This window comes from Scleropages formosus, chromosome 23 (genome assembly GCF_900964775.1).
Source record: "Scleropages formosus chromosome 23, fSclFor1.1, whole genome shotgun sequence".
NCBI classification, from domain to species: domain Eukaryota; kingdom Metazoa; phylum Chordata; class Actinopteri; order Osteoglossiformes; family Osteoglossidae; genus Scleropages; species Scleropages formosus.
In genome coordinates, this window is record NC_041828.1 from 11703994 (window position 1) to 11721140 (window position 17147).

General features: G+C 42.4%; 1 protein-coding gene across 3 annotated transcripts in view; it reads right to left on the reverse strand.

Moving 5' to 3' along the window:
• Positions 1-17147, reverse strand: part of trps1 (trichorhinophalangeal syndrome I) — a 91504-nt gene that overhangs the window by 53406 nt on the left and 20951 nt on the right. For all 3 annotated transcript variants that reach the window (XM_018731955.2, XM_018731957.2, XM_018731956.2), the window contains exons 2-3: positions 12895-13946; positions 5759-6861 (exon numbers count right to left, since the gene is read on the reverse strand). In XM_018731955.2, coding sequence (XP_018587471.1) covers positions 5759-6861; positions 12895-13946 — 2155 coding nt within the window. The remainder of the gene's footprint in view (positions 1-5758; positions 6862-12894; positions 13947-17147) is intronic.

The window sequence follows — 17147 nt, forward strand, 5'->3', positions numbered from 1 at the left end:
CAGTATTAGTGTCTTTGTATGCATGGAAACCTGCACAGGACCGAAGCTAGAATTTTCTCCCATTTACATCTCATGCAAGAGGCTAGAAGACTGGAGATTTGCTTTAGACGGATAGACTTAAGACAATTACAGAAGGTGGGTCGGACAATGCCACCCAAATTCCACTGAATTAAAGAATAATTTCCACGGCAGAGGGGCTGCTGTTCCAATTCAACTCTAAAAAATGTCTCATTCAGAAATCACTGTGAAATCAAAATCCCAAAGGTCAGGAGAGTTTGGCTGAGCACTGCTAAATACAGATGTGCTGCACATCTTATAAATCTAAAGTCATCAATATTCCTCATGTCATGCAGACAACCTTAAAAATTCAAGTCCTATTAATGATTTTAACACATTTTTAAATGCATCTAAACATGTAGGCACAAGTGCATTTTCAGAAGCAAGAAAACTTCATACTGTGATGTTGTAAAGTCACAGCCATGAAAGATGATTCCTGTGACATGCACGCAGGGAACACAATCCACCCTGGGAACACTCAAGCAGTCAGGTACTAATGGAATTGATCGATTAACTTTATTTAATGCTGTACACAAGGGTGCTGGTCAGATATCTAATATATTTATTAGCTTAGAGGCCTTTTTTAGTTTTGAAAAAAGAAACTGTTCACCAGAACAACCAGACTGAAGTCTTGATTGATGTTTCATAGACAGAGAACTCCACTTTGTGAATGCGATGTAGAGCTTGTTCAGCAGACAAGCCTGTTACTTTCTTCAGCTGTCTTACAAAGTGCTGACCTATGAGATGCAATATGTCACTGTCCCTTTTCAATGGGCAAGCTTGTGGTGACCCAGGTGCGAGGTGGTACAACAGGCATAATGGAGCAGCTCCGCAATTTGACTGCAATTACTCTGCAACTCCTATTTCTTTACAGGAGGAAGAAATTACTTTTCACTAGTTAACAGTGTTCTCCTAAATCCGTAAGAACCAGGGCTTGGGACCGCAAGCCAAGGAGGAAACAGCATCAAAGCAACCTCCTTGGAGAAGCGAGATGTGCAGCACTGCTGTAGGCAGCCAGTGTGCGCCTCCAAACGGGTTTCTCAGCAACGCACAAGTCGAAGCAGCGACGTGCACATTTTGTTCACAAAGCAGCGTCCAGCTCAAATCCCTCCTAGCAGTTCCACAATGTGCTGCAACCAGCTGACAGATCGCCATCCACACTGAGTCCACCTACAGGCATGCCTGAGCACACACATATACAAACACACATGCCATCAAGTCTCCAGCCCTGGACATATCAGCATCGGTTTCATCACTCACCACGCAGATGGCTCGTCGGTTACATTTGGACCGACCCTCTGTGTGTACACGCCATTCCACTTACAGACATAATACATTAAAACTCTGCTTTGGCCTGAAAACAGACATCATTACATACAAATTCAATTACAACTCCATGAGAAGGAGTGGAAACTGAGCAACTTGAGACAGAGCAGTTATTTTTAGTGGTGTATTGCACAGTTACTGCGAGCGATGCGGACCTGGGCTTCCTGGAAGGGGCAAGTCACGGCATCTCTGCAGTCTTTCACTTATCATTAGTGTTATAGACCAGCAGACAAACAGGGCCTTTCTTTTCCCTCCAATATCAGAGCAGAGAATGCAAAAAAAAAGCTTCCCAACTTCAGCTGACCTCACAAATGGGAAGGCAAATATTTCTGCAGAAGCTGCAATTGTGGAACCATTATTTTTACAATAAGGCCTCATCCATATGTAAACTGATCAGTACATTCACACAAGCACATGTACAGTATATATACACAATTCTTTTTTGTGCACATGTATTTCAAAACTGAATTTCACTACCTTAGAACAGGAAAAAGGAGTAGCCAACAGCAAAAACGTTTCGGCAAAAAGGTTAAATGGTCTTAATTCTGCAATCGTCAGGACAGGGATATAAAAAATTTAAGATGCAGCAGATGTTAGAAGCTTTTTTTTTTTTTTTTTTTTATTTGTTCCATGCATCTGTTTTCTTCAGGAGACAACTTAAAAGCAATTTTCTAACAGCACAATGAATTTTTGATGTGCCTAATTTAAACGTTTATTTTGAACATAAAAGTGGGCCACGGCCGTTTTCAGGATCTGTCATTCACACTGGTTTCACTGCCGTGGCTCGGAGATGGACGTGGGTGGGGATCAAGCCACGCTCATTCTGCCGGAGGCTTCTCCTTCATATCAACACTGACTGGATGAAGCCACAAGTTCAGAGATTTCATGTTCAAAAAAAAAAAAAAAACAAAAAAAAAACAAGAAAACTGCAAGAGGAGTATCCACAGTATAGAAAACAACTTTTGACATGTAATCAAAACTGAAACATCAAAGAAAGAAGAAATTACATATTAGCATGGTATTTAACTGAAAATGAGAGTCCCAGAAACAGTGGACTTTGGCCAAGTGCCACGACAAAAAGTTACATGCAACAATCTGTGCTATTAATTCCCTCACATGCGGATGTCAGGTGGCACACACTTTGACACACGCGCACATCCATCCACCTACAGGGCTGCCAATCGAGTGGAACAATTCCACAATGTCCAAGGTGAGACGGAGCGTCGCCAGCCAGCTAACATCTGCCCTGATCGGCGCCTTTTTCCGCAGTAATGAATGCTGGGCGGTTAGTGGAAGACCAAGCGCGAGCTCTGTCGTCGTGGAGGGAAGCTGGCGAGTAGCGGAGGAGACGTGCTAAGGAGGAACACAGACTTGGAGGAGAACCAGCCGGGAGCAATACGCTGCAGACCTGCCTTGAACCGCGTTCATCGATCCGCCCACTGTCTGGTCACCAGAGGTTCTTCCAGTAAATTAGGTGGCTGTGTGTCTGTTAACGGGAGCTGCTGTGAGCGCTTAAACACACCATCAGAACAAGCTCCATCTTTTTCCCCTCCAACATACAGAATAGTCATTACAATGCTGGAGATCACATTTAAGACTTTCACACAATCCTGATAATTTCTTCCAGGTGATTATATTCATACTTTCATGTTGATGGTAAATATTGATGTTTGGAAACGCGTCCTGCGTTTGACCCATACGTATGTCAACGACAGTACTGAACAGTTCAAATCAGTAGTCTGAAGCAGAATTCCTCATGCGCTGCTAAATGTGCTCAGCACCAATATTTACCGACAGGCCACCATCCTCGAGCCCCGTGAATTGCCTCAGCAAGTCAAACGTGTCCATTTTACGTCAGGGAAGAAATGGAAATCACAGCACATCGCGAAACAGTAACAAAGAGGTCCCGCGTGAGGGCAGGCAATGGTCTGGTCATGTGCCTGTTTGTCCCGTCTTTGAGGTGTAGGCAAGCGAGGACGCTGAACAGCTGGGAGAAAGTGGAAGGGCAGCTCTGAATCAGTGCAGTGACAGTAAATGGCACGCACACTGTGAAACCACCTCAGGCCAAAATGTCACCTGGCTTTGAGGACCCTGACAGCAAAAACCTGCAGGACAACGGCAGTGGATGAGCCACCTTATACAAACAGGGCATTCCCCCCTTGTCCCTGCAGGCTGCACCAGTTATGGACACCTGCAACCCAACACCCTGCGTCTGATTTATTGCGACCATTCAGCAACCTGAAAGAGAAGCGGGTAGACTGGCTGGGGGGGAGGGTTAGTCAACCAGCACAGCAAAGCAGGAGGTAACGACGACACTGTCGGGGCCCGTTCACATCCAGGGGGCCCGCAGACAATCCCATAAATCCATCCCCATGCAATCCTATTACTCTGCTTCAAATCGGAGCGGTTTGTGTCCAGGCTCCCAGGAGCTGCCACCGCCCCCAGGAAGGCTGCTTCCTCAGGGGCCAACGGCAGCTCTCAGTTTCTAGTCTCTCGCCCCTCCGTGCGTCGGTGCATGGTGCCAGAACATAAAAAGTTCCTTATTCAGCAGTCAGCGTGATAACAGGGCTGGAAACAGACCCGCTCGGATTCCACCACCTGTGTAAATAAAAGCTCCCGGGCGGGACCGATGAAGGACGTTGAGCATTACATCCTTCCGTGTGTATGCTTGTGTGTTGTGCGCACGCGTAACGTTACATCGTGCAGACCCCGCCCTGCTTTTCATGTGCTTCTGCGCAACACAGGGTACAATGTTATACAAATGAAGCAGCAGCCAGATGCCTTCCTGAGTGACATCAGGAAACACGAAACACCGCAGACTCATTTGCGTAACAATGGGGGAAAAAACCTCAGACGCACTAAGGTGGCACACATTCCTGAAGGAGAATCAAGCACAGAAACGCCCTCATCGCTCTCAGTAGAAAAGAAGAAACACAGTAAAGCTGATATGACGAAGACGCAGGGCTGCATAATATTTGACTGTTACATGTGAAAGCGCCTTATATCCTTTTCACCCATTTCTGACTGCATACAGTGACAGCTGAGACAAAATCAAGTCAGAAACGGCATGGCAACACCCCTTAAACAAGGAAGTTACGCTGTTTCGGTATTTAGAACCTGTGCACTGCCAATTTTCAAAAAAATAACAGCAAAACAAACAAGATGGGGTCTGACTCTTGACCGTGTTGTAAGCAAGCCCGCTTTATATCGATGTAAAGTGCACTCACTGACTGAACCACGTATGTGGGGAAAAGTTGAGATATTAACTCGGACTAAGGTGCATTAAGACACAGTACGATGCATCACATATAAAAGTCAACTCAACTTGACTCTTCTGTTCTATTTCTTGGTCATTTAAGTAAAAATGTGCTCCAAAAAGAACGCAAGCACAACAGAGACACTTCAGCTACTGAGTATTTTGGTCAACACTTACATCATTCATAAAGTTTAGAATACAAACAAGCTGTTGCCATGGAACAAGTCAAGACATTGCTGAAACCGGAACTTTGGTGCCTAAAATAAATACCTTTTTTCCTGAATTCTGACAGGTAACATCATTCACCCTACATTTATTCACTGAAAAGTCCTCAACTTCTCCGGAGTCCATTTTACATTTTTTTTATGCAAAGTGAGCCTCTTATTAACATTAAGCTGAGTCAGTTTCACATCTTATGCTGAACCTTCTGCCAAACTCAGACAGGGGGCTCTTGATCTGCCATCAATATTAAACCACCCCCAGACCTCACATTTCCCAAAGCTAAAAAAAAAGAAACATACAAATGCCCTTTACGTTACACCTTTTTTTAATCATTCTGTACTTTATTCCACAGAGCCCAAATACATTTCTTTTGATGAAACATGCTATATGATCAAGAGGGTCTGATGTCACTATACACTGCCTTCTTTATTCAAACTGGCCGCTACAGTAAAGCAGACTTTTTCTACTATTAAAGCATCAGAGCTATAACTGTAATCAAGTCATATTATCCTAGTCATTACAAAGGCCACTTGGCCAGGATATCAGGCACAAAGCCATTGTGCTACATAAGCAATTCACTTGATAATGTAGGTAAGCTTGAGAAAGAATTTTGTGATAGACCAAGCAAACAGTACTAAACATTGTATATGACTTAATTGTGAATTTACAGGAAGTTATTCGAGTAATATATACTTCCAAAAAACTGTGGTATCAACCTAACTGTGCTTCAAAAATCGTGTAGCTGTATGTAAAGCTCTTTGTGGTGAAATGCACTTCTGCTTTGTACATTGCTTTGGAAAAAAAAGGCCTACCAAATTTACATGCTGAAAATGTTCACATTATGGCTCAAACTGTCCGTACATAAGAACACGCTAGGGATTTTCTAGGGATCGTTACCTGTAGTGACGAAAGATCTCCTCTTCCACCTCAGTGACAAAGTCACACTTTCTACACGCATGCTCCCTGTGCTCCCTGGTTTGGGTGGCACTCGCCTCCGCTTCAGCTCCTGCAGCATCTTCCTCTGGTTTCGCTTCAAGCACCACATGGGAGCTGTGAGCGCTGTCGTAGTGCTGGAGGAGAGCGTCAATGTCAACGTCGGCGAAGGGGCACTGGTCACACAGGTGCTGGACCGCGGGCCTGGCCGCAGGGGGAAGCTGCAGCTGCAGCAGGGCACAGTGTGAGCAGCTGCCCTTGCGGCAAGCGAAGGGGAAAGAGATCTCCCCCAAGTGCTTCTCTGGGCTGCAAAGGCCACGTGGGCAGAAGGGGCAATGCTTGATGGTGCACTTGTGGATGCTGTGAGCCTGCTGGTAGTGGCGCAGCAGGGGTCCCACCACGATCACATCTGCCCCGTGGCTCATGGAATAACGGAAGTCACAGAACTGACAGTTGTAGCTGGTGACCACCGTCTCCAGGTCGCTCACACCAGCTTTGCTCAGGAGGTCTTTCCTCTTTGAGGCCAGATCCTCATCACCGTGGCCAGGGCTCTCCACACCATCACTGATGCCTGCCTGGCTATGCTTCTTCCCATAATGCTCTAGAAGAGAGAGCGAGCTGGATGCCTCGCAGCTGAAGCTGCAGTACTTACACCAGTAGTACCCCGTGCTGCCAGTGGCCGTCCCGCCACCGTTATCTCCAGAGTTTTGACCAGGAGAATCCAGAGGCTGGATGATGACCGAGTAACCTGCAATGGAGTCATCCTCTGCTCGGACGGCCACACGGTCGGGCCACTTCCCCAGCTCAACCACATGAGCAGGCCCACGAGAGAGGAAGCTCACCCTGCCAGGAGTCCCATTCTTGTCCAAAACCTTTGCGTCTGGGGTTGCTGAGGGAGGGTGTGTCTTCATCTTGTTGGGATGCGTGGCCAGGAAGTGTTGCTCAAGCTCAGAGGAAGAGCTGCCAATGTAAGTGAAGTTGCAGAACTTGCAGCGGAAGTACTTTGTGTTCCCTTGACAATCCGGTGTTTTCCGCCCAATACCAATGAAGGTGCCACCCAGCGTGACCTGCCACAAACGGACATAACAAGAAGTTTCATCATCTGTCACTGAGGTGCCAGGAAAATACCTTGAAGCATGCTTTAAAATTTATTTGCAATGACACTTTAACAAAAGAAATCTACATTAGAGCAAATTAGGTTCACTTCACAACATAAATTCCAGACTCAATATTTCAAATTCATCTAATGAATCTGTGAAGTTGGGAGTGTGGGGAATTCTCTTCAAGAGACAAGCAGAAAAGGCAATAAATGCTTAAACAAAGCAGACAATAACAATGTACTGCATGCAGAAGATGTACTGTCAGAAATTAATGAACAACAGAAGCACAAAATTAAAGTGTTTTACTACTGAAGTCTTTTTTATATATATATATAAATAAATAAAGTGATACCAAGGGACCTAGGTAAAGACAACACCCATAACAGTTAAGAGTCAGCTTTTCAACTTTAACGGAGCAGTAAAACGTCTGTTAGAAGTCCAAACAGCTTAAAAGAAAAGGGGTAATCTTTGGGTGCCATCTTATAAATACGATGGGAACATGTTCACCTCTCTCTCAGACGTGTTTACGTAAGGAACTAAATCAATCCACCTGTGCAAACAGTGTAAATCCCAGCTGTATCTGAGTGCTTCTCAAACACCAAGGGATGAGGAGTCTTCACCCACAGTTACCTGACAAATGAGCACAAGCAAGGTGCGAGGGCCTTGGATATCGGTGAACTGTATACATTTGACGGATCAAAGTCAGGACCACATTTGACTGAAAGTGGAATCCAGAATCGTTCACATCAGAACAAACGCAACTTGGAAAAACTTGCTTTTCAAAGATTTTTTTTCTTTTTTTTAAATAACTCATATGCTGCTTTCTGCTGTTCTTAAAGCAGCCAACAAAGTTTCAAGGAAAAAAAATAGAATTAAAAGACCACTAAAAGACATTGTGGAAGAGTGTCAGTCACCTAGTTAGTAAGTGAAAGCAACTATTTTTCTTAAAGAAAATGGCAACTCAACAAAAAAGCTGAAAAATTTAACTGAAGAGAAATAATATAGCATTAAAAATTTTGAGTGCCATCAAACTGATGTTTAATTTTGGCGACCACATTGGCAGAGCACTTTGAGAAAGGTCTGTCCTCCATTTGTGCCCTTAGTATTGAAAGATAAGCACAGTCATCTGGTTGCTGGACATCATCCTTTTCCTTAAACTTTCATAAGCATTATAGTTAAGAATATCTCAGCTCTGCCCGCTGCTCATCTTCAGTATACAGTATCTCCTGACTGCAGGACACCTTACTATGGATCACTGATGAAAACACAAAAGTTGTCAAATTCTTTTATTATCAATACTAAAATTTGCTGCTGTGCCAGTTGTCATGATTTTTATTTTCTTCAGACTTAATCCTCTTTCTTTCTCTGCTTTAAATTCTGAGGATTTTAAGGTCTTTACCCACTGTTAGTGTGGTATCATTGTGTCAAGCTATAAATATCCAGAGCAAAAATTCATCTTAACATTTTTACGGATGCATTTTTACAACATAAGCAAGTACATTAGAAATTACATAAAAATGTTTAAAAAAAAAACTTTCTTGGAATTAGTGTTTTAAAAACTGCTTTCAATGTGTGTGACAAACAGGTTTCAAATTTAATATGTATTTTACAGTACAACATATTACTGATCAAATGAACAGTGCTGAAAATGCTCAAAATGTACTCACATTTATGCGAAAAAAAAATGCTGTCTTATTAGTGAAGAGTTCTGAATCTTATTAAACTGATGACCTGCACATTGTAGCTCAAATCCTAGATGTTGACCTGAGTGACCTAAAGAGCATATGAGGCGATAACCCATCACAGTTCCCTTGTTATAATATCTCCTTATCAGGAACTACAGGTATAGCAAGTTGCATATAATTAGCAGGGTGTGAGCAGTATGAAATGTATACCCAACATGTCTGAAAGAGTAGGAAGCATTATGTTTCAACACAGATCAAGTCCCTTCATTTAAAAAATTATGATTCATTGCATTAAATTCCACGATTAATTCATTGTATTAAATTCCACGATTAATTCTACGTGGAAGAGTCAAACTCAAGGCTTATATTCATGCAGATTTTATACATTTGTATATTTCATTGCATTTATATTTCAGGATGAATCAGAATATGTGCGTTACAAAGAAACCCCATCATATAAGTGTGCTTTAACAGAAAAAAAATTTTCTTGCGTTTATTAATTCTTCAGTCTTCCAGTGTTTCCGTAAACCTCTGCATTTATCTCTTTCACCTATGCGCCACCACCCTTTCTGTGGTGAGCCATGTAAGCCTATCAGCTACACAGTTTAACTACACTATATGACAAGACACTATAAAATCCCTCAGCTGTTGTAATAAGGCCTTCATACAATCAGAAGATACTGTAGCTTTGTGTGTCTGGGGGGGGGGGAAAAATGGTATTCACTGTACCACCTAGAAAAACAAACATTGAAGATCAACTAATAAAAATAAAGCTCATTAATTGACTTAAAAAAAGCAAAAGGCATAAATGAAACTTTCAAAAAATATTTATCATATTATTGTAAGCATTTCCTTGAGTACAAAACCAGACTCCTTAATTGGGGGGGGTACGAAATTATGTGGTGGGATAAACAATGAAATGGCCCTGTAGCATATTTAAAAAAAAAAGTGCCAGATCCTCCTTATTTTCAAGTAATACTGGAGTTAAATACGCCACTTGAATTTTAAACATGGCTGTTGAATTCAAGAGCAAACCACACAGAAAACTGTGCCGACAAACTCATCCAACATCTGGTCATTACCTCCTATTTGAAATAAATTGAGTTGCTGTTTTCAGTAGATGCTCTATGACTGTCTCCTCCCCCAGCTTTCACCGGGTAATAACAAATCAGTTTTCAGTTTCAACGCACAAAAATTTTCACCTCATTCAAGCAAAAAAGTGCAATTAACAATCATATTTTCGAAACATTTTACAAGTTCTGACCCTATATAACAACATCTCGTAATACTCTGGTAAATGTAGGACATTTTCTTTGGTGTATTGCTAGTATATAGCTATTTTAAGTAGCTGTCAAAATAATCCAATAGTCTTTAACTCATTTCTGTTTTAGTAGCTGAAAAAATTTTACATATAAAGCAAACCATAATACTGACATCTGATGTGCAATAGCATGGCCTGAACTTAAAGTTTGTAACATCCTCGATATCTACTATTGCAAACGCGTAGTTAAATCACTTTGAAAATAACAACTCTTTCAGGGAAATTAATTGTAATACTTCAACAAAACATTTATACAGCTAAAGATTTACAGCTGACATTTTTTTTTCCCATACCACCCATCAAAAAATGCACTGTCTTGAAGTGGGATGAAAACTATGGGCTACAATAAAGCACTCAGAAAGCAGGATTTGCCAAATTCCCACAAAGACATACAATGCTGCATAAATGAGTACTTTAACCTGTTCCAGTATCCCCTGAACACCCAAGACTAAAAGGGTGCATGTATAAATGTGCAGAAGTGTACACAGAGAGGACTGGAAAGAGGCACATGTAGTAGCATGAACAGGAGAAAGACTTTAAAAAGGGATGAAATGGGTGTGTACAGCAAAGCCAGTGTCTGTGCAAACTACACTCTGCTCCTCTTCATGTCTCTCAGTAATGGCATGGAGCCTTAAGGATAACCAGCATAATCATCATTACAAAAATCTATCAAAATTCCAGGTGCTTTCACCAGTTCATTCTACACTGCACGACCTCCCTGCACAAGATTAAGGCTTTTTCATTTGTCTTTTGGTCCACCTGCCTCTCAGGGACAAATTAATGAATAGAAATGCAATTTAAAAAATATCAGAAACTCAGATAAACAATGCAGTGACTGCTATACATTTTATTTACCAACAAGAAGTTCTAAAACCAAAGAACTGACTTCCTTCCCAAAAAGAATTGACATGGCAGCACATTTACTCGAAGTTCAAAAGCTGGGAACCCTCTTACATATTGCAAATGAATTGATTTTGTCCATTAAAAACACAACGTTTATAATGTAATACTGCAAGCGAGAGAGCTTTCTGGAAAAGGATTAGAGTATTGATTGAGGAGCGCTGGAGTAATGCATCTGTGCCGTAAATGCACGGAGGGCCCTGTCGAGCAGTTAGCCGCTCATGTTGGAACCACACAATGACTCATCCCAAGTGGAATAGGCCTGGATTCCTGACAGAGCCAGGCTTACTGGGCGGACAAAGAGCCTTTTGCCTTGACGTCAGTCCCAGGGGTTCTGAAGAGATTAGCAGGCCTTTGCATCAACGGACGGTTTTAGGCGTGAACGTATGGCACTCAGCCTCGAGAAGGGGCTGTGGTGAAGGTGGTGGTGCATCATTAAGGGTCGGGACGGCAGCGGAGGGTTTAAATTCTCCTGTAGGCCCCTGTACTTCTCTTTTCTCTCACTCCAACAGCCACTGCTGCTGCAGAAGGCAGAAATGGATTCAAAGAGCAGTACGATGGTGTCAAATGTCGCAGAATATGAAAAGAAAAAGGCAGAAGGTTTCCAAGATATGGCTTTTGATGGAAAGATGTCACTGGGGCATAAACAGAGAAGATGAGCAAGTAAGAAAAAGAATATAAACCTTAAACCCCTCCCTAGACTCACTTTCAAGACTGACAGACACATTTCTACTTGCTTCGGAGGCTGCATTTTCCTTTTTCAAACTCTTAATGCCACCTCTATACTAAATAACGTTTTCTATATTTCATAATAATGCTTTTCTAAAAATTTTACTTGACAAAATTTAACTGAATAAAACTTAGACAAAATTAAGTGGGAAGCTGTTGAGCATGTACTTAGGATACTTATGATCAATGTACAGCCGTCAATCTGAAATCTTTTTAAAAAATACAGATGAAATTTGTGCAGTTTAACTGACCTAGAGACTCTCACCACAGCCGCTGCTTTACAAGTGATTAAAGTGCATCACTACAATCAATAGCTTGCTTCACCAGAGTCACAGAGGCACATTTACGTTGCTAACATGATTTAAAGACGACCTCAGAGATCTCTGCTCAGCATACCTTTAGGAGCTTCGTACGGATCAATATACTATAAAATAAAGCGTATAAGAGCCAAAAAGTACTAAAGGTTAAATACACCCAGCAATCAATACAACCTAAACATATTTTCAAAAATCCAAAAAACTGCCACAATCTGTTTCTTCATGGAGGAAGAAGGTAAATAAACTTTCAGAAGCTGAACAGTGTTAATACTGGTTCAGCGTTGAATTAAATCAAGCCTATACTAATAGGAAGATGTTTTGTTCTTATGTAGCCATTCTTGAAAAGTAAGGTTTTACCATCTATAAGCAACAAAAGAGAAATTACAAAATTCTGAAAAACTAATGCATAAATCCAATTCCCTAATTCCCTAAGACAGCTCTACTTTAAAACTACTTATTATTATTACTTATTAGTAAATGTCTAATAAACTTCACTCAGTACATTCAAGTCAGTTCCATTTATTTTTTATAGTAAATCATTCTAATAAATTAGTGTGTGGACCAGTTTGTCCAGTAAAGCTGAACAAAGTTTTCCCAAACCTCCTTATACATCTAATTGGAGACAAAACTGTCCCAACATTTACTTGACCGCACTTGGGAGAATCTCTGTGCCAAATCACATGACCTTCAGTTTTAGTCTTTAGCCCACGTACATGTTTTCCTCTATCCAAAGTGACCATCACATTTTGCCCCATTACCTGCTCACGGAATGTGGTTTCAATCTACTTCAACCTACGCAAGTCCAAAAAATGACAGACAAAAAAAGACATGGCGAAGCGTGCCAGTCACTTTGATAAGATTGGCTTTTAAGACACTGGGCACTGGAACAGTGTGGAGCAGAGGGGCGATAACCGATTGGCACACGTTAGTAGGCTGTTTGTGCCAGGCTTCAGAGTGGGAAACACAACTGCCTCTGCTTGCACAGGTGCTTGAGTGGCTGTTTCTGGAGACACAGTATATTTCATGGGTGGCTGAGGAATGCAGTTACCTGCACATCGTAGGTACCATTGACCAGCATGGGCCTGGGAGCACCCGTGTCTTGCAGCACCCCAGGAAGGATGCCTTGAGTGTGCAGACGGGGTATTTCTTTGGTGTGGGCCTGAGCCGAGAACTGCACCATGTTATGCAGCGCCAGGATTTTAGTGTCCAGCTCCACATCCTGCCTTGTGCGGTTGTGCAGGCCCAAGTGATACTTGCGGAAGTGTTTGATCAGGTCCGTGGGGTCGTTGCCATAGTAACCATACCCACAGATGTTGCACTTGAAGTCCTGCAGCTTGGGGGATGAGGGCGGGCGTGCGCCATGGTCCACGGAGGGCGAAGTTGAGGTGTCGCCAGTGCCCTCGCTGTTCCTGCACAGATGAAGGAACTGAGAGGGCATCCTGGGCCTTTCCGCAGCCACCTCGGTGACGGAAGCCACAGCCGAAGGCACCGAGGGGCTGTCAGGGGCCTCCCTGTCCTCTCCATTGCTGGCACAGCCCTGACCAGCAACACCACCAGCACTGTCTGCATGAGCACCCGGCGAGCATCGTAGCCCCTCCCCATTGTCCCTGCCTGTTCCGCTCTCCCCTGGGTCGCCGGCCAGGCTGCTGGCCCGGCCCTCGCACTCATCTGCTTCCGATCTCGCCGGAGACTCCGGCCTGTCGCAGACTCCCCCGGCAGCTGGGGATGAGAGCGCCAGCATATTTCTGTCCGTCACCTCATCACGGGGGAAGGACGGAACATTTCCTCCCTTCTTGTGGCTTTCATAATTGGAGCCAGGCCGCTCGCTCCCTGCCGCCACGCTTTTCAAGTCTCTTTTGATGGCGGGAGAGGGCTTCGAGACAAGCGCGTACTGATCCTCCTCCCTGTCTGGCACCAGCGCACCATCGCTCTGGCTCGGCTCCTCTTGCATGTGAGTCGCACCGAGGTCCCGACTTCGACTCCCTCTCTGCGCTCCCACGTCCTCGCTCTCGGCACCTGTGGTCTCCGCAGACAATACTTCTCCTGCCTCCTCCTCAGCACCAAAGCTTCTCAAAGGGGGATTCTTTTTTCGGACCATATCTGCCACAGCAAAAAGAAGGAAAAGTAAATGCAAAGCACATCACGACACGACACAGAAAAGAGAGAGGAATGGTAATTGCTGGTTACAGCAACGCATGAATGAAAAAAGGGGGTGTTCATTTCAATTTATAGTCCACCATCTTCAAAACTGGCCTAAACATCCTGTTCAAAGAAAAACCTGCTTAAAAAGAGAAAATGCCCCACATGCAATAATCCATGTACTCCGAACACTCAAATGCCACGCTGCAAATTGGTTACCTCAAAACTAGTTTTATCAATCAACTAACTTTACAAACAACACAGCAGAGTGCGTACGACAAACATAATGGTTCTCAGTATCCGAAAGAGTAAATGCTCCATATTCTAATGGAGAGTTTCAGCTGTATTATGCAAGTGTTAAATGCCATTATGCAAGTGTTAAATCAAAGGCAAAAAACAATCATGATTCTAGTGTTATTACTCAAATCTGCACAGGACTGTCTTTTCTTCAAAGCTTGATGGATCTGTTGTAAAAATCTCAAATTAGAGTTACAAAACAGATTAACAGCAAGGACTCCGTATCAGCAACTGAAAGTCCTGAGATGATTCAATGTTCCAGTATGACTTTACTAAAAAGTGACAAATCAAATAATTACAGAGAAAGTGTTATTTACGACAGTGAATTGCATCAACTGTAAAAATACATAACATGCGATATCAATTTGTTTCCAACAATAACGCCTTTAAGGCAGCTTTATACAAATTTAATTTCTACCATAAGCTAAAAAATAAATCCACAGGCATTTCTAGGCCCACTGTCACTGCACTGAAAAAAGACTTGACATTTGAGACAGCCACCAATAGGACAAAGTCAACAATATAAGCAAAAGCAGGTCAGTTTGTTTTCAAACAAACATTTCCTTTTGTTAAATGTGTGTCAAACGACAGTAGTCCCTTCACTTTAAAGAGACTGAATTAATTTGCTTCATTTTAATCTCATTTCATTTTTAGCACAATGCAGTTAACTACTCAGGGAAAAACAGTATCGATCTGTAAAAACTGTCATTAAAAAAAATTAAAAATTCTCTGGAATACATGACACATGTGGCAAAGGTTTCTCACATTTGCCACTGTTGCTGGTTATCTAAATTACATATGACCAGGAGCGTATAGGGACTTGTTCTTTGTGGTCCGAAACCGAGAGACTGTGACAATCAGAGGATCTTGTTAAAGTGCAGATCAATCAGTGCACAAAACCCTTTTCATCCTTTGCTACAGAAGCCCTAATTAGAATACAGAATGATATAAGCAATTTTACCAGAACCCATCAGAGACTAAGCTGCCTGCTACTGTAAATCTTGTAACTGAAATTGAAGGTATCAACTCCGATTATGAATTTTCCAGCATTGCTAGCACTGGTCCTGAGAGTCCACAGGTTTGTGAAAGCAGGCAAAGTAAAACACGACCTCGAAACCAGATGCCGAATGCCTAAGAGCTCTAGCTGGGCAGTTGAGGCATTCGTGCTCAAACGCATCTTTGTGTCTCGCATTGGAATGGCAGAGGTCCTCCTCTGCATGGAGAAACATGAGCTGCGCAGTTTTCACCATCATTAAACGGTCACCGCCTGCTGCAGCATATCATATCTGAGACCAGCCCCGACCACAACATGCAGCCTTCAGGTAAGTGCTCTCCAGTCACAGGATCCGCTCCTTAATTAAAAATAAGAGCGGCACAGTCTCGGGTTTAAAAAGTTGCCATCACTTCTGCCACCGAGCACGGAGGAAAAGTTAAATACTGAAACAAAGTCCGTCATTCCCGAAAAAACTGAAAAACCGCACAGAGCTTGTACTTAACTTTCCACAACTCTCCAGAAGCAGACCGTAGTATTCTCTTTATAATTACTGAGCAACAGTCAACTGAAAACACTTGAGCTGATGCAGTGTGAAGGCGGACCTGGCCGATGAGAGTGACCCCAAAGCAAATTCATCCCTGGCAGCTTCTAGTCCCTTAGGGGTTTGAAACAGCAGTATTCTTAATAAAGAAAAAAAAAAATATGCATTTATAAAATAGTTTTAAACTGAGCCAAAAAAAATTAAAGAAAATAAGGGACAAAGGAACAGGTAATACACACCCACACAAAAAGCCAAATGGCACTGCTTTCAAGCATCTAAGACTTAAAATGGGTTCAAATGTAGCAGTATAATAAATACTAATAGCAAAGAAAAAACTAAGAAGTAGATCCTAAACTCCTCCACAAAACAACAAATGGGGTTTATATTTTTCAATAAACTTGGTATTAAAGAAAAATCCATTCAATCTCTAAAACTGCAATTCTGAGGAAAAAACATATTTCTCATTACATAACTTCCACCAGGAATTGAGTGTTTATTAACCCATGTTAAAAAAGTTTATGATGTATACTAAGTTTCACAAAGCTTTTTACCAAGTTAGGACAAATGTGAGGAAAGACAATAGCATATTCCTGACTAATTTAAAAAAAAAACTGCAATTATACATATATTGAAAAATTATTTTAAAACCTTCAAGTGAATGAGCAAGACGTTACAATGTCAGTGCGCTGTCAAAAGACGACAAACTGCTCTCATAGCTGGAAGCCATTCTCCGTGCTCCTGTCCCAATCAATTCAAATCACTATTTTGCCACCACCCCTCCCTTCTTTTTATTGCTGCATTCCTTTTCCATTATTGTGTTAATTTAGGAACTTACTTAATAAAATATACTGTGCTTTTGAAATGGACAGGACAATCAATTTCCTTAATGAAAGCTCATGGAGACTTGGGGAGGGGTGGTAAGCCAACTCAACACCACTTTGGACCTACATACAGAACAGGACAAACTGTGCCAGTTTATTCTTAAGTGCCCCACGCTTCTAGTGCAGTTTAACATCGCCCAGTTATTGAAACACGCATACTGTTCATTGGCAGCCACAGATCGACCTTCCTCCCCATGTCTCCTCCTTTCCCATGAAAGGAGACACTATCAAAGTTCCCCCAGACAAGTCACATCATTCGTATCAGCAAATAACCAACCACTTGAAGAAAAATATATAAAGAGAACAGGTCTCTCTCTTGTGCACACACAGAAAGACTGGTAACCAAGTGGCCACTTATAGGTCCAGCAGTCTTAAACTGGAAGGGAGGTAATACCTCAACATCTCTTCCCATGACCAAAATATTCTGAGGGCCTTTTCATCAATAAATA